Source organism: Macaca nemestrina, chromosome 17, assembly GCF_043159975.1.
Source record: "Macaca nemestrina isolate mMacNem1 chromosome 17, mMacNem.hap1, whole genome shotgun sequence".
In the NCBI taxonomy this organism is placed as follows: domain Eukaryota; kingdom Metazoa; phylum Chordata; class Mammalia; order Primates; family Cercopithecidae; genus Macaca; species Macaca nemestrina.
The window spans coordinates 85,710,510-85,735,067 of NC_092141.1; the positions used below are offsets into that span (position 1 = coordinate 85,710,510).

The window sequence follows — 24,558 nt, forward strand, 5'->3', positions numbered from 1 at the left end:
GAATGCTTTCTGGTGACATCTCTTTCCCTGCCCATGGGCTTTTCTTCCCTAAAGGCCTTTAACCTGCTGAAAGGTAAGGACCAGGTGGGGTGTTTTATTTCTTCTGTCTACAGTGTCTAGCATAGTTCTAATTAAATATAATTAGGCAAGTACTCAAATAAGTCTTGCCTAATTAGATTTAAAGTAAGTATTCTGCTTAAGTGAGAGAAATTCTTGGCAGATCTTACCTCTAGTACCATTGTTTAGTGCCAGGATGAAAGGTGAGTCTCTGAATTAGACTTTTTGCTAAAAGAGCGCTCCTGGCTGGGCACAGTGGCTCACACCTGTAATCCTAGCACTTTGGGAGGCCGAGGCAGGTGGCTCACCTGAGGTCAGGAGTTCGAGACCAGCCTGGCCAACATGGTGAAACTCCGTCTCTACTAAAAATACAAAAATTTGCTGGGTGTTGTGGCGCATGCCTGTAATCCCAGCTACTAGGAAGGCTGAGGCAGGAGAATCGCTTGAACCCAGAAGGTGAAGCGTTCAAGCAGTGACCAGGCACCAGAGCGAGACTCTGTCTCAAAAAAGAAAAGAAAAGAACGCTTTTCTTTAGCTGAGTGTGGTGGTACACACCTGTAGTCCCAGTTACTCATGCCGAAGCAGGAGGATTTTGTGGGCCTGGGAGGTCAAGGCTGCATTGAGTCATGATGGCACCATGGCACTCCAGCCTGGGTGACAGAATGAGACCTTGTTTCTAAAAAAAAAAAAAAAAAAAAAAAAAAAGGCAGAATGCTCCCCTACAGCTTGCTTCCCTACAATTACAGAAGCTTCCAGAAATCCTCATAAGGCAGAATAAGAGTGTAGTTATTGGCTGGGCAAAGTGACTCATGCCTGTAATCCCAACACTTTGGGAGGCTGAGGTGGGTGGATCACCTGAGCTCAGGAGTTTGAGACCAGCCTGGCCAACATGGTGAAACCCCATCTCTACTAGAAATACAAAATTAGCTGGGCGTAGTGGTACATGCCTGTAATCCCAGCTACTGGGGAGGTTGAGGCAGGAGAATCACCTGAATCTGGGAGGTGGAGATTGCAGTGAGCTGAGATCACGCCATTGCACTCCAGCCTGGGCAACAGAGTGAGACTCCATCTCAAACAAACAAAAAAAGATTTGGATCAGGAGAGGGTCTCAGAGCCCCATAACAGCTGGAACCTCACCAGCAAGCAGAAGCCAGAGGGGTCAGGGGCTTTGTCCTCCGAGAAAACAGTTTTGATTCCTGTAAAGTAATATACACATTGCAAGAACTGGGCAAGTACGTATAGAATGTACGCCTGCATCTATGTTTATAAGGGCAAATTAGGCCTACAGAAGTCTGGAAAGAACAAGGGGGTGCGGCAGGGGTGGGGACAGCGTCAGGCATGGCCACTGTGCATCCCATGGGCGCAGTCTACATGTCGTATAGCCGGAGCTGCTCCTGCACGTCGCCATCGGACATCTCGCCAAACGTCTCCTTATTGTCTTTCATGAGCTTGAAGATGGCAGCCAGCTGTTCCTTCTGAACTCTGTCGAGAAGAAAGGACAAAGAGGAAGAAGGTGCTCCTAGCCCACTGGGGAGAGAGACAGCCTGTGTGCAGCCGGCAGAATTGGGACTCTCCTCTCTCCTGTGTGGCTGTGGTTGCTTTACAGAACAAGAAGAAAATGAAAATAAATAAAACCCGCTTAGAACATAGGAACTGGTTGGGTCTGACACACGCAACTTTTGAGGGCTCTAAAAGCTGGGATGCGAAATCTCAGGTTTGCCGGGGAGGTTTGGGGACCCCAGGTATCACTTAGGTGCTCTATGCCTCAGTTTCCCTTTGGGCCTCATTTGATTGTTGACTGCACATCCCACAGTGACGTAATGAGGAAGAAGATAGGCTCCATGAAACGGCTTGAGGTAGTACTATGAAGAACTAGGTTAGAAACAGCCTTCTTTGAGAGGAATGAGCCGAAAGTGGAGAAAGAAAAAACATCAGCTGGGAAATCGGGGAGCATATAGATGTGTGCAAGACGGTGCTTGGCAAAGGAGCGAGGAGGGCAGCCTGTGGGGTTTCACTGCCCAGAGAAAGGGGGGTGCCTTTTCCTAATCTGCACAAGGATACCCTATGGCAGGCGGCGGCCCTGCCCCTTTTACCAAGGGATGGGTGTGGAGGAAGACTGGCCTAAATGTTTGTGCTGGGAGCAATGTCTTGTTATCTTTATGAGGCTCAGCTACACCATCTGACCAGCACAGGACAACTCCTGCAGCACAAACACCTGAGGTGGGGCGAGGCGGCTGCCGAACCCAGGGAGCCGTATGTTTGTTGTTCGTTCTGCTCTGGTGCCCTGTGCTCCTCAGCCCAGCTGGGCACTGCATGTTGGCTGCATCTCACTCTCCTGGTTTCTGCAGTTCCTGCCCTCCACACCACACCACGGGCTCAGTGCCTTCAGAGAATGCAAACCACATCGCAGCATCGGGCCTCTCAGCCCCTCCCTGCAGCTGGGTCAGCTGTACGCACGTTACAGGCTCTGCGACTGCAGGACCTCAGCATACCCTGGGCCACTGGCATCCCCAACGCTGCCTGGAGGGGTGGTCTCCACATTCGCTCCCATACTTTTGCTACCATATTCCTTCTGGTTCACCCTTCCCTCCTCTCCTCACCGTGCATCTTCCATCCTGCAGAGGTTTCTGTCTAGAGCAGCATCTAGCAGTTGAAATACTGAAGCCCCACTTCCCAGCCTCCCTTGTCCTCTGGGAAAGTTGCGTCTACAGTTGGTTCCCCTGTCTGAGAAGCAGCAGCCTATGATGTGTGCTTTGTGCCTCCTGTAAGAAGGAAGAGGGTCAGGTGCAGTGGCTCATGCCTGTAATCCTGGCACTTTAGAAGGCCAAGATAGGAAGATCACTTGAGCCCAGGAGTTTGAGACCAGCCTGGGCAACATAGTCAGACCCTGTCTCTATAAAACAATTAGCCAGGCGTGGTGGTGAGCACCTGTAGTCCCAGCTACCTGGGAGGCTGAGACGGGAGGATCACTTAAGCCCAGGAGGTCAAGGCCACAGTGAGCTCTGTGACTGCACCACTGCATTCCAGCTTGGGCGACAGACGGAGGCCCTGTCTCAAGAAAAGAAGAAAGAGGAATTCCTGTGAACAGAAAGGGTGTGCTGAGTTCTGTGATGCAAGCACAATCCACATGTCCCTGAGTGAACACAGATCATGTCACGTGGTTCAGACAGCTGTGGTGACTGCGTATTTTTAGCAGGGTGGATGGATGGCTTTGTCCTCTGCTGCAGAGTACGAGGCATCAAAATGAAAGAGAGGTCAAATTTTAATGGGTTCAAAAGGGTTTTTTTTTTTTTTAAACAAAGCAAACTGAAAAAACACACAGTAATTGAGATCATCTACTCAAAGTTTATTGGACTGAACAAAGGCTGAATACAGAGATCCAAGCCATCAGGAGTACATGAGGTGTGGTGCCTATAAGCCATGGTGGGAAATTTTCCAGACAAACCTAGATAGCTCTACTGGGAGGGAGTCAACGACCTATTGTATCAATTAGATCCCAGCCTGGACAAGGGCATGACTATTGCTGTTTGGGGACACAGAAGTACATCCATTCACCCCGTGGCTCTGTGTTGAAGGCAATGACTATGTGGCTGTTGCCATGTGGCCTGTTCTCCCCTAAGCCCTGAACCAAAGGTTTCAGGCTGAGATGGAGAAAGCCACTGGGAATGCATGCCATAGGGGCTGATGCTGGACATTCCCCAGCCTTCCATTAAATGAAAACATTTTCTATAAACTTACTGCTTTAAAAAAATGTTTTAACCAACAAACCTAAGAACTGCAAATGAGTTTGGTATAGTATAAATACTGTCAAATATAAAATTCCAAGAAACGAATCTGAGACTGATCTGATGATCTGAAGTTCCAACTAATCTATCAACCTTTCTAAGAAAAGGCATAGTCAAGAAATCTTTTTAAAGCAACATTATTGCTTCTGCTATAGCAGAGTGGAGATTTGGCTGAGCTGGTAAGAACGTCAGTGAAAAGGTGTCTTAGCAATAAATGGGCTGAATCCAAGATTTCTCTAGATGAAAAGTAAGGGGAATGGTCAAGTCAATTCCTGGTACTGGTTCTTTGCTGCCTTCTAATCAATATGGCATCTCACCCCCAACAACCATGCTAGCCAGAGAGAGAGGTGGGGTTCCCAGGGAAAGGGGTCGGCTGACCACTCTGACCGAGCTGGTGAGCACAGGTGAGCTCTACCTCATTTGTCTCTCATTCCTCAAAGTCTTTTGTGGTTTGGCTTCAGTGAGGACAAAATGGGGGCACTGGAGTGAAAGTGAACTCTGCTTTTTAAATGTTTGTTTTATCTAAGGTGTGCAGGGTGTGTGGATAGCAAGTTTGAGTGATAAGAAAAATCCCAGTCCAGGGTCTGAGCTCAAACTCTTAAAACGCTTCAGCTTAACAAAGTGACCCACAGAAATGGACATGAACATCTCGCTACAGGGCAGGGCCAAAGGTGTTCCCAGGATCCTGCTAGCCAAGGGACAAGTCCTGATTGAGGGTCTAGAGCTCAGCAGATTTACGAAGGCAGCATGCACCCTGGGAGCCTGCCAGACTCCTCTCTGGGGTTTCCATTTTATCTCTCAAGCTTTTAAGATGCCAAAAGGAAAAGCCTTTAGGAGGACGCTAAGGATAACTTCGTTATTCTTCAGTTCTGTAAAGAGAAATGGGGAGAAAAAGATAATTTATTTTACTCATTCCATCCTGCACCATGGGCGAGGAAAGGGGGAAATGGGGTCGAGGAAGGAGAATGTTTGGAATTGCAGAAGCTGCGCTAGACTCTGGTGTCTCAAACCACTGCTGATTTGCTTCTCATCGCTTGCGGCAAGACGGTCTGTGCCGCAAAGCTGGCCAGAGCTCGCAGAGCTCCCCTTGACCCCGCACAGAACCTTGCAGCCCACAGACCTGTTCAGCCTCTGCAGGGTACTTAAGGAAGGAACTGGAGCAGTTGAGTTGCCAAGGGCCTTTCTGATCTTGGGTTGTGTGGCTGTGCTGACAATATTCCTATCACCCTAGATAATTTCCCATTCCCGCTGGCTGAGTTTTGTCCCCTCGGGGGATATTGGCATCCTAGGATGCAAGCTTCCAGATGGAGCCAACAGTGTGCCCATCTTTTATGAACCAAGGCACATCGCCAGCCCTGAGACCACTGAGAAAGCAGCAGGTCTGAGCTTGTCCCTCTGGCGCCCTCTCCTGGTGGTCACAGCACGCATTTCCAGCCTGAGCTGGAAATTCACACTGTCCGGTCTATTGTTTCTGTCGTTTCTTGCACACATCAGATAGAAGAACCAGAACTACCCCACAGCTGTGGTTCCTTGGCCGCCTCCTCTCCTTCCCTGTTTTATCACACTATCACCTTCCTCTAGAGTTATGTCCATTTCCAGAGGAGTCAAAACAGCCCTGCAGACCTCAAATGGAGGGGTGGGTCCTGATCTATCAGAGTCAGTATAGTCTACAGCCTGGGTTCCTTTTCCCTCTGAGACCAGAAGGTGGGAAGAAGTGATGGAGAGGAGCTGACAGCCGTGCCTTTTCTCTCTCCTGCCAAGCTGCGAAGCCAGCCAAGCCCTGCCAGCTTCCCTAGCTCTGGGGGAGGAGGAGGAGGAGGCCTCTTGCTCAGGGGAGCTGTCACCAGCCTGCAAGCCCACTGTCCTAGCCACACTGTGAAACTGGAGGTGGCACCTCCCACATCAGCTTCAGCAGAACCCAGGGACGCCACCAGAGGCATGAAGTGTGTGAACCTCCGGCCCGAGGGGAGAGCTGAGGAGGCCGGCAGACGCGGCAAGAGGGATCTTAAGCAGCAGCCGCCTCTGGATTTACAGACCTGACTGCTTTCTGGCCCCAGGCGGAAGGAATTTGATCTGTGAGTAGTTCAAGGATGAGACTGCCCACTTCAGCATGTGGTGGAACTAATTTGGGACCTCCTGCTTCCAGTCCCACTTCCTAATTGTCATGAAAGCCTGTGAATTGAGGCTCCTGGGGAGTGTTGGAACCGGCAACCACTAAAGCTTCAGGTTCTAGATGCGATCTGTTGGCTGAGTCAGTAAAGTCAGGGGCCATGCAGCTTTTAGCTGCAACTCGACTGTGGACCCTGAGAGCTGGGAAAGGCATCAGAGGCACGGAGGGCCTCTGGGAGGGCAGAACCTGACAGGTGGAGGGACAGCACCCTGCTAGCTGGCCTGTGGTTTTAGTGGTTTGATAATAACAGGCATGTTATTTTTCATACTGATGATTCTAGGGCGGTTCCCCGGACTCGGCTGGGACCGGAACTGTCTTCACAGCTGCCAGCGCTCCCCATCCCCATGAGAACCACCATGCTGAAGATGAAAAGCCAAAGCCAAACTGACCAGCCTCTGCAACCCCAAGCATCACCGTGTGAGGACAGCGTGGTGTGGAGCCGTGGGGACCCCACGCAATGCTGCGAGGGGCGACCACATGCAGGGGGCAGAGGTGTGGGGGAGCAAGCAGATGCCACCAGCATGCCTGGGAGCCACAGGGAGCATGCGGGCTGGGCAGTGATGGGAATGAACGTGAACTCCAGTCCTGCCCCAAGAAGTCCTCCGGCCCCTCCTTCTCAATTCAGGGCACAAAGTGGTAACTGCAGCGTGCAGAGGAGTCAAGGAGTCTTCCCTCGTCCCAGGAGCAGCACCTCAGGCACAGTCTCGATCCCATGGAACAGCCAAGTGTGGGATGGTGGTCTAGAGACCTCCGAAGATCCAGTGGGGAGGGATGGGCAGCACAGGGTCTACTCTCTGAAAATAAGGGGAAGGGATTTTCCCTCCCCACTGCCAAGGTCCCAGCTCTGGACGTGGGTGGTAGTGGCAGTTTCACCCCTAGCCTGAGGCCTGGTCTTTCTTGTTCTAAGAGGCCCTCCAGATCCATCTGCCTGAGCAGCCTCTGTCCCCAGGGACTTTCAAGGGCTGGCAGTTGTGTCCAGCCCCCTCTAGCCTCTGTCCAAGGACTGCAACCTTTTTCTGCGAGGAGCCAGATACTATTTCGATTTGGGGGAGTGTGTGGTCTCTGCTGCAGTGACTCACCTCGGCCACTGTGGCACAAAGGGGCACAGACCACAGGAAAATGGGTGTTGCTGTTCCTGCCACGCTGGGTTGACACAGGCAGGTGGGGGATCAGATGTGGCCTGGCTGTCGTCTGCTAATCCTTGCCCTGATCATAAGAACCTGCCTGTCTCACAGCTTGGGAGCATGGACCGCTGTGAGGATATCTGCTGTGCACTGTGCAGAAGCTGCCTCACCTTCTCAGGGTGAGACCCAAGGCGGCAGGGTGACGACATCCACATTCCCGAAGCCTGAGGTCCTAGGGTGACAGTTCTCCCAGCCTTGCAAGGGGGCACTAGCACCCCAACCCACTGGCCCATTAGGCCGCCTCTAGGAACTCAGGGACTTAACTCCCCTCCAGGAACCTCTGCCCCCAGACGGGGCCTTTTCTGCCAGTGATTCCTCGTGCTTGAGAAGAATGAGAAGGGCTCAGGTGGGAAATGTATTAATCGGTTATGAAGGCGATGGAGGAGGGGAGGTTGAGGCCGCGTCAGTTGTGTTGGGGGCACGTTAGCACGCAGTAGGAGGGGAGCGCCACTAGTCTAAGAAATCAGTGTCCTTACCAAAAGGATTTGCAAGAATATTTGTGGCTCAGGACCTAAGGAACTTGCTACAGGGAAGTGAGGTCAGAGGTCAGCTCAATCCTGAAATATAAATGCAGCAAACCTGGTCATGCCAAGAGGCAGCATCCTCAGCACCTGAGGACTTGGGGCTCCTGCCAGGGCTCTTCCTCCTGGCTGTGCTTACACTGCCCGCCCCCCACCCAGCCAGGGTGAAGAGCCTTCCTGCTAAGGGTCGAGAGAGCTGATGCCAGCACCGGGAGGGGAGACAGGGCCTGTCACCAGCAGAGCAGCTCTGAGATTAGAGGGCTGCCTGGTGGGTGGCCTCGCACGCAGTCATGAAAGGGCAGTTGAGTTCTGATTCCAAAATCATAAACCTCCCCTTCCGCTCAGACCCTAGACTGCTGGCTTCTGCTGACAAGTAGGGGGTGACTCCCACGAGCTGCTCTGGGTCACCAGGCTTGGAAAGTGGCACAGCTACCACCTAGGACTCCAGGCCACGCTGCAGAAGGGCAGCAATGTGGGTGAGCACCAGGAGCCTGCTGGGCCTGGTGCAAACAACTGTCTCTCTGCAAATGCCTGTCCGTCTGCCGAGGCCTCCCCAGCTGTCCCACCGCACCCAGTGCACCCCTTCCCCACCCGGCAGGATGGAGTGGAGGGAAAATGTGGAGGGGAGCCCAGTGGGTGTGCAGGGGGTGTCCAGATGGGAAGGGGGAGCCAGTTCCAACAACGAGAAGCCACAGCTGCACCGCCCGGAGCGACGAGGCGCTGCTGCAGGCCCCAGCCTGGGAGGCCGCTGAATGAGGGGCACCAAGAACCCGCTGTGTCCCGAAGGAGAAATCAAGAAATCAGCTCTGCTGGGGACTCCGTGTGTGAGTGGCAGCCAGGTCTGCTCCAGGCTCTTTCCTGGCGTCTGATTTCTTTAGACGGGAGCAGTGCGGTGTGGAGGGGGTGGGGGGTTCAGTAAATGGGCTCTGTGTCCCCCATCACCAGTGACCTTCTCCTGGTCAGTGCCAGGTAGGGGTTCTGGGGCGCACGAGCCTGGCTGATCAGGGCAGGAAAGAACTAAACTGCGAAGGTGGGGCAGTGGTTGGGCAGAGTTTGTAGGAGCCCCACCTCCTTTCTGCGCCCTTCTGCCAAGAGGCAGAACATGAAGGGCTCAGAGGAGCACCCCCCTCCCCTAAGAGCCCGCCAGGCACCAGCAAAGGGGCTGCAGCCTACCTCTGCTCCTCCTCCAGCTCCTCTTTGGTCATCATCTTCTTGTACTGGTTTCCCCTCAGCTTCCCGGGGCTGTATTTGAAGGAGAAGCCTTCTCCTGCGGAGAGGGGACCCGGTCAGTGCCAGGGAGTGCTGTAGAGGCTGGGCCCCCACAAACCCCGGCCCCCTTTCCCTAGGTTTAAAAAGGAAGACCTCAGGCAGAGGCCGCATCCGGCTGTCAGAGCATCTTCTCACCCCAGCGCCTATACCCCCTCTCATTCCATAGCTTTCCCTTAAATCCTACAACGAGACAGCCAGAGAGAAAGCGGTCCCGCTCCTGGTCCACGGCTGTCTCCAGACACCGCGTCCCTCCCTCCCGGCATCTGCAGTGCTCTGTCTGCCCTGGCCCTGCCGGGTCCTCTCGGATACTGAGCTCACAGGCAACAGCTCCGGCAAGCAGAGCACAGCTCATCTCGGAACACACACCGCGCTTGCCTGGGTGTGGGGAGGCTTGTGTCGTCCCCCCAACCCCTGTGGCTATTGATAATCAGAAAACACGCATTCAGGCAGCCCACAGTGGCCAGGCCAGGGATGCGGGATTTGCCACGGCGGGTTTGACTTGTGTACTGCTGAAGAGGCAGAGCCTGATTTGCCAGTCCCCGAGGGCAGACACCCCATCACTGACTGCAAAAAAGAGGCAGATCTTGAGGCCTGAAGAGGGCACATGGACAAGTAGGTGGTGGGCACAGAGTAAGCCAGGACCTGTGGCCTGGAGTGGACACAGGCTCCGGGCGCATGAGCCATGGTGAGGAGAGAAAAGCTGACCTCCCAGAGGGAAAAGCCTCGTGGGGGAGCAACCTCTTGGTTCCTGAATCCACAAGTATCGGGCAGAGCTGGCTGGCCTCTTATCGACCTCCACTAACTAAAGGACCCAGTGAGGGAGGTGTAGAGAGCTCCTCAGCTGCTATTGTGGAAGTGCTGCCCTCTCTGTCCCTCCACATCCTGTCCAACAGCCTGAAAAGCCAGGCCCCTCCCCTCTAGCTTGCAGCCCTCATGCTACCAGATAGGCTGATGCAGACCGATGGGGAGACGAAGGGCTCTCAGGGTGAGAGGAAGAAGGTTCTAGATGTGAATTCAGAACCCAAACATCTGGCTGGGTGCACTGGCTCACGCCGGTAATCCCAGCACTTTGGGAGGCCGAGGCAGGTGGATCACTTGAGGCCAGGAATTCAAGACCAGCCTGGGCAACATGGTGAAACCCTGTCTCTTTTAAAAATACAAAAATTAGCTGGGCGTGGTGGCGCATGCCTGTAATCCCAGCCACTCAGGAGGCTGAGGCAGGAGAACAGCTTGAACCTCGGAGGCGGAGGTTGCAGTGAGCCAAGATCGTGCCATTGCACTCCAGCCTGGGCAACAGAGTGAGACTCCAGTATCCCCCCAATATCCCTCCCAAAAAGAAAACATACAAAATCCTGCCAGCCTGGCCCCAGTCTTAGGTTTCAATTTATGGAGCAAGTCTGATTAGTTTTGTTTTCTGAGCCAGACAGAACAAACGGCTTGAAAAGGATTTCACTCAATCCCAGGCAGTGCACCAGGCAGCACATCCAATTTTCCTAGGCCAGGAGGGTTCAATGTGACAGCCTCTGAGGGACGGGGGAGGTTTCTTCCTCCAGTCTCCTGTGAATCCACGAGTCGCTCAGGGAAGTCATTTTAGCGACACTAATCAATTAGCCTCTGAGGCTGCCTCGTACTGCAGAGGGGCTGGGGGCTGCTCACACAGTCTTCCAACAGCTGGAGCCATAAACCTTTCCTTTCCCTGCCTAGCTAGAGATGGCAGGAGGCTAAGGTGGCAGGAGGCGCTGGGGGTGGGGGATGTGCAGGCGCAGCAGTGCAGATAAGGAGGGAGGCTGGTGACAGCCCTGGGGGGCTGGGCCCTCTGGCAGCTACACCAGGGAGAGGGGTCTGCGAGCCTCCTTCCCGTGTCCCCAAGTCACTAACAGGATCCCTGCATCCCTTCAGCTGTCTCAGGCCACGTGGCAGGGACAGATGCCAGGGCCACGGCTGCAGTGAGTCCCCCGTCCCCAAAAGCAGGGAGCAAGGGTACTTCCTGGTAAGGGACTAATGTCCCCACCTGCAGTCCACCGCCTGCACCCAAGCTTCAGTCTCCCCTCCTGCTCCAGGCTGTGCTGATGAAACCAAGGCACGGCCTCAGGGGCAGCTCTGCACCCCAGCCCAGCCTGCCCGCAGGAGCTGGTTCCTGCATTCCTGAAACTCTCTCTTTCCACTGCTCCTGCCAGCAGCCGACTTAAGGTCACGGCAACAGTCTTGCTTTTTTAAAATTATGAAATATTTCAAACATACAAAAATGCAGAAAGCACTAATCCTCCCTGTGCTTGCCATACAGAGGCAACAAACGCTGACATCTTGCATGTCTGCCTCCGCTTTCTTTTCTAGAGAAATCAGCGGACAGACCCAGCAGAAGCCACTCCGCGTTTTGTTCTGTCTCTGTCCTGGCCGGGTCAGATCTGGCCGTGTCTCCCCTGTTCTCGGCCACTCCCTTTCTCCTCTCAGTCTCATGGCTGAGGCCTGTGGCCAGTCAGCCAGAGCTGCTCAGAAAGCAGGCGTGTCCCCTCCCGGGGCCTTCATTACGAAGAAGGCACGGGGGAGGCCGTGTGAGTGGTTTTCGTCTCAGTAAAATAGGTCAGAGATGTTTGGAGAGAATCGTGAAATGTACAGTGTGGTCACAAGAGGGGAGTTAGGAGGCAGCGCGGGACAGAGCCGGGCAGGGCACGTAGTGTGTTCTCAAGAGGGGCCCCTGGGATGGGAAAGCCAAACCCCAAAGTCCAAGGGAGTGTGAGGGGGCCCCAAAGTCCAGGCAGGCCAGGGCAGGACATCCATGGTGCAACTCCACCTCTCAGTGCCCCACTCAGGCCACTGTCCCACCCCATCCCTCCCCCTGGCACTTGAACCCCAGCTCCTGGGATCCCCAGCAGGGCACAGGCCACCCCCGACATGGTCAGGCCCCCTCATGAGCACAGAGGTCCCACTCACCGTCGTCCTCCTCAGGCCCTGCCGATGATGGCCCCGTCTCACCATCCAAGTCCTGCTCCTCTTTCTGCAAGACAAGGACAGGGTCAGTGCCCTTGGCACAGACTGGGTGATGGGAAGTGGTGGGGGAGGGGGCAGAAGGTAGGGGAGACAGACGAGGGCCTCGAAGGTCCAGCCTGTCCATGCCCTGCAGCAGTGCCTGCCCTGTGGTCATGGTCAACCAGCAGGTGGGGGCTGTGCACAAATGATGGACCAAGGTGACTCGGCTCACAAATGCTGAGCTGAGGCGTGTTCTTGACTGTGACCCCAAGCCCTCGGCCTTGGCCTTTCCCAGGTGGGTGCCTTTTGAGGCATCTGTGTGCCATTTGGAGAAGTGGGCCCGGGACTCCCACTGTGTCGCTGCGGTGAGTAGACAAAGGGTGCAAGAGAAAAGCTGGCTGGGGTATCTGGGACCAGGGCCAGGCATCATGGCCATCGCAGCCTCTGCCTTTGCTTCCTTCTATGTTGTTTTCCATCCCCAACTCTCTCAGTGTCCATGTTCCAAAACTGGAGCCCCACCTCTTCAGCCAGTTCTCTCCCACACAGAGACACAATAAACAGATGATCGGAGGAATGGCCCGGGATGGCCTTGGTGGAAGGAAGAAGTGACTTCAGCATGCAGGAATGTCAGAGGATGAGAGCGACGTGCCGTGCCCATGGGCTCTGTGGGATTGAAGGTCGTGGGGAGGGGACACGCGGCCCCAGGAACTTCAACTTGGAAGCCCAGTGGGTAGATATGGAAATGAATGAATGGGTAGCCCCAGCTGATCCATGGAGCCCAGCCAGCGCTGGCAGCTCACGGGGAGGCTCCTGACAAAACATGGAGCTGTGCTGGGAGGCAAAGGTTTTACAAGCCCCATGGCGGGTCGGAAGTGGCAAACCCAGAGGGACCTTGAGCTCCTCTGAGTGACTTTTTGTTTGTTTTTTGTTTTTTTCTGAGTTTTTTTTTGAGACAGAGTTTTGGCTCTTGTTGCCCAGGCTAGCGTGCAGTGGCGCGATCTCAGCTCACTGCAACCTCTGCCTCCTGGGTTTAAGCGATTCTCCTGCCTCAGCCTCCCAAGTAGCTGGGATTACGGGCGCCCGCCACCCACGCCCTGCTTATTTTTTTGTGTTTTTAGTAGAGATGGCGTGTCGCCATGTTTGCCAGGCTGGTCTCGAACCCCTGACCTCAGGTGATTCACCTGCCTCGGTCTCCCAAAGTGTTGGGATTACAGGAGTGAGCCACTGTGCCACTCTCTTGACTACACAAAATGCCACCTGGGGGGAGCTGCACAGGTGACAGGGTCTCTTCCCCGTTTCGCAGTTTGTACACAAAGACTCAGTGCTATCTATGGCGAAGCGGTGCTTGGGTGTCCTGATATTTCCCAAATTTTGCACAGCAAAGTATCTTTGTGGCTAAGGTTGGGATAGGCAGGCCTCTTCAGAGGGCAGGAAGAGGAGCCACTCCATTTGACACAGCAAACTCACTTCTAGGCATCTGCTCCAGACTGGAGAAATGTCCATCAGGATTTTTATATAATGACTCTGACAGCGTGCAGTTGAAAAGACAGAATTGGGGGCTGGGCACAGTGGTTCACACCTGTAATCCCAGAACTTTGGGAGGCCGAGGTGGGTGGATCACCTGAGGTTGGGAGTTCGAGACCAGCCTGGCCAACAGGGCAAAACCCTGTTTCTACTGAAAACACAAAAAAATTAGCCAGGTATTGTGGCAGGTGCCTTTAACTCCAGCTACTCGGGAGGTTGAGGCAGGAGAATCACTTAAATCCAGGAGGCAGAGGTTGCAGTGAGCCGAGATCGTGCCACTGCACTCCAGTCTGGGTGACACAGCAAGACTCCATCTTAATAAAAGAAGAAAAAAGGAGGCGTTGATAGGTACTGATGTGAAAAGTGCATCAAGATACACTGAGGGAAAAATGCAAGCAGCAGCCCCACGTGAGCAGCATAGTCATCTTGCTGTAAGTGGCAAAGTGGAAGGGGATGCATGTGCTTGAAAATGCAGAGAAGAGGTTTGTTTTCTGGAAGGGCCCACGAGAAACCGTCAGCAGTGGCTACCTCTCGGGAGAGGAGACTGGGGGGCAGCTTTTCCTTTCCATCTTACACATTTCAGTATAATTTGGACTTTCCATTAATATGCATGAATGACTGAATATATTTTTTAAATGCTAATGGCATCTTTGGACAGTGAGATCCAAAGACCCCATTTTTTCTTTATTTTCTTATATATTCTAAAAAAGAGGGAAAAAAAAGAAAAAGTAAGAGGCCAGGTGTGGGGGCTCATGCCTGCAATCTCAGCACTTTGGGAGGCTGAGGTGGGAGGGCGGCTTAAGCCCAGAAGTTCGAGACCAGCCTGGTAACATAGTACACACCTCGCCTCTACTAAAAATTTAAAAATTAGCCGTGCATAGGTGGCACGCCCCTGTGATCCCACCTATTCAGGAGGCTGAGGCAGAAGGATCACTTGGAAAAAAAAAAAGTAGAAAGAACGACCGTAACATCCTAAATATATATATTTCTGCCCCCAGTTATTGACACAGTTTTTATTTTGTCTGTTTGTCTTTTGAGACAGGGTCTTGCTCTGTCACCCAGACTGGAGTGCAGTGGTGCAATCACAGCTTACTGCAGTCTCGACCTCCAGGGCTCAAGCGATCCTCCTGCCTCTGCCTCTGGAGTGGGATCACAGGTGCATGCCACCATGCCCAGCCCTGACACTGAGCTCCTAAATCCCTTGAATTTCCTAAGTTACAGGGGTGCTAGGAGCATGTTTTGTTTTAACATTTGGTTTTGATCTCAGTCCCTGGCACAGAGCTCCTAAATCCGTTGGAATTTCCTGGGTGATAGGAGTGTCTTTTGTTCTAATGAGGTGACTCCGGGTGGGCTCCTGGGTGGGCTGATCACCAGACAGATCAAGCTGCAATGAGAAGCTTGGAACTTTCAGCCCCGCCCCCACCCAGCTTCCTCCAGAGACTGGAGAGGAGCTGGAGACTGAGTTAAGAATCAATGACGCCTATGTGATGAGGCCTCCGTCAACATCCCTATAGGGTTTGGAGAGCTTCCAGGCTGCTGAATGCATTCCCGTGCACGGAGAGTGGCATACCCCAACTCCATGGGGACAGAAGCTGCTGCATCCAGGACCTACTGGACCTCACTCTACTTAGGTACCTCCATCTGGCTGTTCATCTGTAGCCTTTATCATTTCCTTTCTAATAAACCAGTTAACGTAAGTGTTTCCCTGAGCTCTGTGGTACGCCATAGCAAGTACTGAACTTGAGGAGGGGTTCATGGAACCCCTGAGTTGTACCCAAGTAGGACCAAAGTGTGAGGAACGAGGGCACCTGATACGTGTGATGGGCCCCTGAAGTGGGGGGCAGTCTGTGGGACTGGGCCCTGACCTGTGGGGTCTGCCCTGATTCCGGGGAGTTAGGGTCAGGGTTGAAGTGGAGGACACACACTTGGCATCTGGGTGGCTGGAGAATGCGCTGCTTGTAGGGGTGAGGCTGCCTGCATATTCGGTATCAGAAGTGAAGGGTTCTGTGGAGTGTTACGTGCATGAACAGAAAAACAGTTGGTTTTTCTCATGGTTGATGTCTTTCTTTAATGACTGACAAACAGCCACTGACCTATTCAGGGCAGGGCCCCAGAAATAAGCCCAATATCAAGAATAGACAGAAGGCCAGTTCTCCTATTATGTGCAAGGGACACAAAGATTAAATGATAAACAACAGCAACAATGAGCACAGTCCCTGCCTTATGGAGCTCGTAGTCCAGTAGGAAAGACAAACAAATAATTGCACTCCAGGGCGAGGAGTCCATGAGCCGGGGCAGATCCGTATCCCCAGAGGACCCGGTATCAGCTGACGTGCCCAAGCCCTCCTGACCAGAGAGAGGCTGGTATACATTTAGATTTTGGGCCAGGCACAGGGGCTCATACCTGTAATCACAGCACTTTGAGAGGCCAAGGCAGGAGGGTCGCTGGGGCCTAAGAGGTTGAGGCTGTAGTAAGCCATGGGGGTGCCACTGCACTCCAGCCTGGGCAAGAATGAGACCCTGTCTCACACACACGCACGCATACACGTGCGCATGCACACACACACACACACACATGAAACTGTACTTCACTTTGGAAGTCTGATTTTTTTTTTCTTTTTTGAGATGGAGTTTCGCTCTTGCTGCCCAGGTTGGAGCGCAATGACGCAATCTTGGCTCACTGCAACCTCCACCTCCCGGGTTCAAGCAATTCTCCAGCTTCAGCCTCCCGAGTAGCTGGGACTACAGGCATGCGCCACCACACCCAGTTAATTTTTGTGTTTTTAGTAGAGATGGGGTTTCTCCGTGTTGGTCAGGCTGGTCTTGAACTCCCAACCTCAGGTGATCCGCCCGTCTCGGCCTCCCAAAGTGCTGGGATTATAGGTGTGAGCCACCACGCCTGGCCTGGAAGTCTGATTTTTAAAAAGCTGTGGTCGTGACCCATTGCTGGGTCAGGAAAGCAAATGAGAAGGCCTTATTAGTATTGTGGAAAAAAAAAAAAAATGGGCTACCAAAGTCTTGGTGAAGTTTGAAGCTTTAATAACTTTAGGAGTATAGATACTACAAATGTACAAAAAAATGACATTTGAAAGGTTATTTACATTTAAAATACCTTGATATTTCTTACTCAGATTCTTACAATACCCCCCCAGTGCGATACATGGCTCTAGTTGGTTTTCAAACTTCGAAAAACCTTTTATCGACTGTTGGTCAGCAACAAGAAAAGGTAACACTGGTGATTCCAGCCTCACCATGTTCTAAAGAACTGGATTTGGTGCACATGTGACCTCAAGGGAGGTGACAATCAGGCCACTGACCTCAAGGGAGGTCAATTAACCCAGGTAAGGGCTCCTTTGCCTGCCTGTCCATCCAGACACTGGCACATGCAGAGAATTAAAATGAAAAATCTAGCACTTGACTGTCAGGAAACTAAGTGGAAAAGAAATTTAAATAAGTAAATATTCAACTGATGTTTTGTAGGTTTGTACATTTAAACGTCTGAAGTTATTAAAACTGCACTAAGATTCTGGGGACACCCCTGTATCCCAGAATGAAACGGAAGCCGAGGCTGGGCGCTGTGGCTCATGCCTGTAATCCCAGCACTTTGGGAGGCTAAGGTAAGTGGACTGCTTGAGCACAGGAGTTTGAGACTGCCCTGGGCAACATGTCAAAACCTCATTTCTCCTTTTTTGAGATGGAGTCTTGCTCTGTCGCCCAGGCTGGAGTGTAGTGGCGCAACCTGGGCTCACCGCAAGCTCCGCCTCCCGGGTTCACACCTCAGCCTCCTGAGTAGCTGGGACTACAGGCGCCCACCACCACATCTGGTTATTTTTTTTTTTTGTATTTTTAGTAGAGACGGGGTTTCACTGTGTTAGCCAGGATGGTCTCAATCTCCTGACCTTGTGATCCGCCCGCCTCGGCCTCCCAAAGTGCTGGGATTACAGGCGTGAGCCACTGCGCCTGGCCAAAACCTCATTTCTACAAAAATTAGCTGGGCATGGTGGGATGTGTCTGTGGTCCCAGCTGAGGCTGAGGTGGGAGGATCACTTGAGCCCAGGAGGTCAAGGCTGTAGTGAGCCGAGATCACACCACTGCACTCCAGCCTAGGTGAAAGAGTGAAAGCCTATCTCAAACAAAAGAAAACAAAATAACAACACAACAAAAAACTTCTGGTGTAGTTGTGTGACTTTATATACACGAGGTAATTTAAAATTTCTTTCTTATAGTGACACCTAATAAAAAAAAAGTTTGAAAACACTGCTGAATGGGCCATTTAGTTTGTTTTTTGTCTCTGCAGAAATCCCCTATTCTTTTGGAAATTGCCCCTTGAATCCTGTGGCCCCAGCTGGGGCAGCCAAACCCTCCCCCTTCCATCTACTTATCTGGATGGGCAAGGGCACAGGCCCAGGAGCCCAATTTCTGCTTGGGGGACAAGGACCCTCTGGGCCCAGAGCAGTGAGTGGCCTAGAGTGGGCCCGGGTGGAGAGTCTCATTGGAGAGGCCCCTTCCCACCGTGTGCTTGTCTTGAGGCCGTTCCATCCTGCCTAAGAGCCGCTCCATTCCAACTCCCACAGCCCCTGGACCACCGTGTCCACCATCCACTGACACCTCTCCTGTCCACCACTCACCATATTCACCCTTTGCAGGCCAAGAACATCTCAAATTTGCCTGCATCAAATTTCAGCTCCACCGAGGTCAAGGGTTGGATAGCCATGGAACGTTTTTTTCAGAGTAGTTATCAAACTGTACCCCATGGAGGCATCCCAGAGCCTCACACCTGGGCTTCTACTGGAAATAACATTCTTTTACCTGGGTAACTTGTTAGGCTTTTAGAGAATATACTAATAATAACTGAACGAATTCCAATTATTATTATTGTTATTACTGAGACCGGGTCTTACTGTCACCCAGGCTGGGGTTACAGTGATGCCATCTCGGCTCACTGCATCCTTGACCTTCCAGGCTCCGTCAATCCTCCTACCACAGCTTTCCTAGTACCCGGGACTACAGACACAGGCCATGAGGCTTGGCTAATTTGTTTATTTTTGGTATAGATGAAGTTTTGCCATGTTGCCCAGGCTGGTCTTGAACTCCTGGGCCCAAGGGATCCGCCTGCCTCAGCCTCCCTGCTCTCGGCTGTGTTTTACTTTTAAAAAAAATAATGGGGGCCAGGTACGGTGGCTCATGCCTGTAATCCCAGCACTTTGGGAGGCTGAGGTGGATGGATTGCCTGAGGTTAGGAGTTCGAGACCAGCCTGGCCAACAAAGTGAAACCCTGTGTCTACTAAAAAATTAGCTGGGTGTGGTGGCAGGCGCCTGTAATCCCAGCTACTTGGGAAGCTGAGTCAGGAGAATCGCTTGAACCTGGGAGGCGGGGGTTGCAGTGAGCCAAGATCACGCCATTGCATTCCAGCCTGGGCGACAAGAGTGAAACTCCATCTCAAAAACAAAACAAAAAAACCACCAGTGTCGATTTCATTTTGCCCTGATTTTATAAAAGTGTGTACACAACAGAAAAGTGAAAGTGCTAACTCCAGTAGTAAGAAGTGCCAGTTTCAGACACAGTGCAATGGAGACAAAGACACAAACCCTTCCGCAAGAGGTGGCTCTTCAGCCTCAGGTGTGTGTGCAACGGGATGGGAAGGGATAAAGCAAAACCTCATGTGAAATACCAGAGCTCCATTGTCTAAGGCTGTGCCCAACAGAGAGCTGGCACTAAGGATTTCACCTTCGTGCTTCCCTCATGGCATGTCTGTCTTTCCTTCCGCTTTGGCACATTCAAGTTTGCAGCTATGTTTTCAGGAATGTGCACGGTGGGGGCCTGGAGGAAAGGGAGCTCAGCTGTGTCTGCGGGGAGCAGGCAAGGCCTTAGAGTGGATGAGAAAGTCATACTGGGTCCAAGATGGGCTTGCCAGGCAGATGCAGAGAGAAGGGCATCTGGGCAGAGTGTACAGCCCATGTAAAGGCATGGAGGCACGGAACACCTCGGCTCTTCCAATGACTCCACAGACTTGGGTATGATTGCAGGGTGGGTGTGACATGGTCAGAAATAGTGTGCAGAGGCTAGGTGTGGTGGCTTATTGCCTGTAATCCCAGCACTTTGGGAGACTAAGGCAGGTGGATCATTTGAGGCCAGGAGTTCGAGACCAGCTTGGCCAACATGGTGAGACCCCCCCCCTACTAAAAAAATAAAAAATTAGCGGGGCGTGGTGGTGCCTGCCTGTAATCCCAGCTACTCGGGAGGCTGAGGCAGGAGAATCTCTTTAACCCGGGAGGCAGAGGTTGCAGTAAGCCGAGATTGTGCCACTGCATTCCAGCCTGGGTGACAGAGTGTAACTCTGTCTCAAAAAGAAAAAAGGAAGAGGTCAGGTGCGGTGGCTCTTGCCTGTAATCCCAGCACTTTGGGAGGCCGAGGTGGGTGGATCACGAGGTCAGGAGATCGAGACCATCCCGGCTAACACAATGAAACCCCGTCTCTACTAAAAATACAGAAAGACAGACAGACAGACAGACAGACAGACAGAAAGAAAGAAAGAAAGAAAGAAACTGCACAGAAATGCAGGGTCTGCAACCACAGAGATCATATACAGGACACTAAAGCATTTGGTTTCATTCTTCAGGAAGTGAGAAACCACCTGAAGCTTTCAAACAGGGACAGACAAGGCTAGGCGTGGTGGCTCACACCTGTAATGCCAGTACTTTAGGAGGCCGAGGTGGGAGGGTTGCTTGAGGCCAGGAGTTCGAGACCAACCTGGGTAATGAAGTGAGACCCCCCAACTCTACAAAAAGTTAAATTAGCCGGGGTGGTGGCATGTGCTTGTAGCCCCAGGCACTTGGGAGGCTGAGGTGGGAAGATTGCTTGAGTCCAGGAGTTTAAGGCTGCAGTGAGCTATGACGGTGTTACTGCACTCCAACTGAGTGACAGAGGGAGACCCTGCCTCTAAAAAAAATAAATAAAAATAAAAAACAGGTATCAATACAAAATTTTTTAACAAACAAAAAAATAAATAGGGACAAACAGAATGAGAGCGCACCTGGGAGACTGAGGTGGGAGGATCGCAATAGGGGCAAGAGAAGAGGCAGGAGGAACTATGAGAAGAGGGTACGGGGCTCAGGGGAGAGACGGTAAAGGCCCACACTGTGATGCTAAAGGCATCTGGTCTTCAGCTCAGTGCTGAATGAATCAGTAAAGGTGTGGCCGGCCAAAGGCAATCTCTCCAGGGTCTCATGGTCTGAGTCCTTCCCACCATGAGGCAGCTGTGCCATGCTGGGCGCAACCAGGATCCTTTCCAACAGAGTATGCAGCTGATTCTTCCTGGGGTCTTAAAGGAAACGGAACTGAGCAGCTGCTCGAGCGCTGACTCAAACCTCACCCAAGGCCCTCATCACTGCGGAGTTCCTGTCCATGCCCTTGGTCCCAGGAGTGTTCAGGCTACTCGGCTCATGGGCTGAACTGTGTTCCACGCCCCAATTCATATGCTGAAGACTTAGCCCCAGCTACCTCTCAGCTTGATTCTATTGGGAAACACGGCCTTTAAAGAGGTGATTAGGTTAGAATGAGGCCATCAGGGTGGGCCTCACCCAAGGACTGCTTCCTTATAAGAGGAAACTTGAACACACACACAGACACAAGGGTTGTGAGTGCACGGAGGAAAGACCATGTGAGGAGGCAGAGAAGGAGGCCAACTGCAAGCCAGGGAGACAGGGCTTAGGAGGACCCAAACCTGCGGCCACCTTGAACTTGGCCCTCCAGTCTGCAGAATTCTGGGAAAAGAAACGTCTGTTGCTGGAGGTGCCCAGTTTGTGGCGTTTTGTTGTAGCAGCTCTGGCAAACGAATACATCATGTTTCTGATGAAAGTCAATCAATTTCATGGAAAGAGTGAACTGAGACAGGCAGCTGGTTGGTCCCCAGGGCAGGCTGGGCTGAGCCCAAGCTCCATCACTTCACTGACCAGAGCCTCAGCATTTTATGACTGAATAGAGACCATGTTTTAATGTCATGTTCTGGGATAATTTTCTAACTCAGCTTTTCCCTCCCATGGAGGAGATGGAGGCAGGAGGGGGAAGGCAAAGGGGACGTGCCTCCTGACGGCCTCCCCAGTGCCAGGAGCCTAGGACCAGGGTGCCCCGGAGGCCAAGCTGAGGGGCCCGGCCAGGCTGCAGTAGCTGGGAGAGACAGTGAACCAAGCTCATGCCCTGCAGGCTGCACGCTGCCATTTATGGCTGCCCTGGCTGATTCAAACTGATTCAAGCGTGATGCAAAGTGCTGAAGTCGGGAGAGGGAGAGAGGGGAGGTGGGAGGTGAGAGAAGAGAGGGCTAGATAAGAGAAGGGAGGCGGGGGAGAGACAGAAACACAACAGAGAGACAGACAGTGATAGAGACAGATTTCTGTCTGTGTGTCAGCTACCCAAGGAGATGGTTCTGCTATGGGGCAGTGCAAAGAGGGTCTGTTGTGGCCCTGTGGCCACCAGAGCTGCTGCCTGCTGTGCTGCACCAATCCCGCTGGCTAATCCAGAATGACTTTAGAGGACAGTGGCTCCAGGAGGCAGGCCATTCCTAACTCCCGAGAGGGCATCTGTCCCTCCCCTGCCTGCGGCAGGCAAGGACAGAAATAACAGGAAGGCGACAAAAGGCCTCCCCCACCCCAGAATGGGCCAGGCCCAGGGCTGCCTCCAGAGTGCCTGACAATGCTCTCACTCCTTCCAGAAGGACTCCATTAGCCAATCGGCTGCTCATCTTTTGCAATGGGGGTGGGGGGAGCATCAGCTGCAGGGCGAGCAGCAAAGCCCAGCTGGCATCAGCTCTGGGGGCTTGGTGGTGGGCAGGGAGGACAGGCTGGGGCAGGGGTCACCACTGTTCCTCCACACCTAGCAAAACAACTCAGCCATCTCCTCCTCCAAACTACAACTCCAGGCTGGGGACACACAGGCTCCACTCTCTAAATCCGTATTTGCACCTGGATGAGACATGTCCCAGGAACTTCTGTCCAGAACCTAGAAACCCAAGTCTCAAACTGACCCCCTCACTTGTCCAGTTTTTCTTGGCAGCCACAGCATCTCTGATACCTTAACATGGCCTGGGAATGTTGATTCCAACCTGATCTCCTTCCTTTTTTTTTTCTTTCTTTTGAGATAGAGTTTCGCTCTGTTGCCCAGGCAGGGATGCAATGGTGCGATCTCTGCTCACTGCAACCTCTGCCTCCCGGGTTCAAGAGATTCTCCTGCCTTAGCCTCCCGAGTAGCTGGAATTACAGGTGCATGCCACCACCCCTAGCTAATTTTTGTATTTTTAGTAGACAGGGCTTTGCCATATTGGCCAGGCTGGTCTCAAACTCTTGACCTCAAGTGATCCGCCCGCCTCGGCCTCCCAAAGTGCTGGGATTACAGGCATGAGTCACCGTACCGGGCACTGACTTCCCTTCTATTCTGAATTCTAGAGTCTCCCCTTCACTCCAACAGGCTTCTGGCTTCACCCCTTTATTCTCTGTTCTCCTGCTACAACTACTCGATGACTTCATGTGGCACCTACATCTGCTCTCCTCCAATTCATCCTTTTTTGGGAGATGGTCTCATTCTGTATCCCAGGCTGGAATGCAGTGTTTCAATCATGGCTCACTGCAGCCTCAACCTCCCTGGGCTTAAGCAATCCTCCACCATCAGCCTCCTAAGTAGCTGGGATCACAGGCATGTGCCACAACTCCCAGCTAGTTTTCTTATTTTTTGAAGAGATTGGGTCTCACTATGTTGCTCAGGGTGGTCTCAAACTCCTGGGCTCAAGCCATTCTCCTGCCTCAACTTCCCAAAGTGCTGGGATTACAGGCATGAGCCACCACACCCAGCCCTCATCCAGCTTTAAGAATATCTTCAAATGCTAGCTTCATAATGCTTTTCCTGCTCAAAACCCATGCCACCTGCCTACATTGCCCAACCTTGTTCAATTTCAATATAATAATCTCTGTTTCTCCAAGTTCTACTTTCAGATTCTCCTGCCATCAGATTGGGTGAGGTCTCTCTCCTTGATGGCTAAGAACCGGGGGTGCCACTAGGTGGGGGTGGTGGGCTGGGACTCGGGGTGCTGTTTGCACCATGGCCTCAAGAACGTGATCTGTCGTTCCACATTCACCTCTGCACCCTTCTCCTTCCTCTGTCTGGGCAGGGGTCCCCCAAGGTCACAGGACCTGATTTGGAGGCCCTTTAACTCTACTCTAGGTTTGCAGAGACTGCTGCAAGGAGGAGCAGACAGAGTAAAAGGAGCCTAGACTGCCACCCAGAGCAGCTCTGTTTTTGCTTTATGTCCTGGGCTTCCATGTGACACTGAAGAGGCAAGAAGGGATCCAGTGTTTTATTATTATTATTTATTTATTTACTTTTGAGACGGAGTCTCACGCCGTCACCCAGGCTGGAGTGCAGTGGCACAATCTCGGCTCACTGCAACCTCTACCTCCTGGGTTCAAGCGATTTTCCCGCCTCAGCCTCCCAAGTAGCTGATTAGTCCCAAGTAGGGATTACAGGCATGTGCCACCACACCTGGCTTTTTGTATTTTTAGTACAGACTGGGTTTTGCCATGTTGGCCAGGCTGGTCTCGAACTCCTGACTTCAGGTGATCTGCTCGCCTCAGCCTCCCAAAGTGCTGGGATTACAGGCATGAGCCACCAGACACGGCCAGGATCCAGTGTTTTACAAAATGTTGGAAAACCACTGACCTAATGTGGCTTTCGCCTAAGGAAAAACACTTGCTGAGGGAACCTGGGATGAACTGCTGGTATCCATCTCTGTTTGAACACTTCCGGCACAGGGAACTCACTACCTTACCGAGCAGTCTTCCTCTCTGAGGCGTAACACACAGCTCGAGGGCAAGAACTGCAGGCGGCTGTGCAGAGCACTGGGCTAGAGGCCTGGGCAGGGAGAGAAGCAAGATGCCTTCCTGCTGCCCCAGGTGGGAGACAAAGAGACAGGCCCTGCCTCTAGGCAGGAGCCCACAGCGATTTCCGTTCTTTCTTTTTTGTGGCATGCGGTGTATTTACTCAACAGGTGCCTACTGCGTGCGGGCCTGTTGCAGGAGCTGGGACGTGGCGGGCA

The 24,558-nt window shown here is 52.6% G+C and overlaps 1 protein-coding gene across 3 annotated transcripts in view; it reads right to left on the reverse strand.

Annotated features, from left to right (window-relative positions):
* Positions 1–1,303: 1,303 nt before the first annotated feature.
* LOC105469212 (matrix remodeling associated 7) overlaps positions 1,304–24,558 on the reverse strand; it is a 33,044-nt gene continuing 9,789 nt past the window's right edge. The window contains exons 2-5 of one of the 3 annotated variants that reach the window (XM_011719981.2): positions 11,918–11,981; positions 8,891–8,984; positions 7,673–7,753; positions 3,383–4,711 (exon numbers count right to left, since the gene is read on the reverse strand). In XM_011719981.2, the coding sequence (XP_011718283.2) occupies positions 7,720–7,753; positions 8,891–8,984; positions 11,918–11,981 (192 nt within the window). In that variant the 3' untranslated portion in view covers positions 3,383–4,711; positions 7,673–7,719. Of the gene's footprint in view, positions 1,540–3,382; positions 4,712–7,672; positions 7,754–8,890; positions 8,985–11,917; positions 11,982–24,558 lie in introns of those variants that run through there. The other 2 variants (XM_011719980.3, XM_011719983.2) reach the window with 2 other exon arrangements.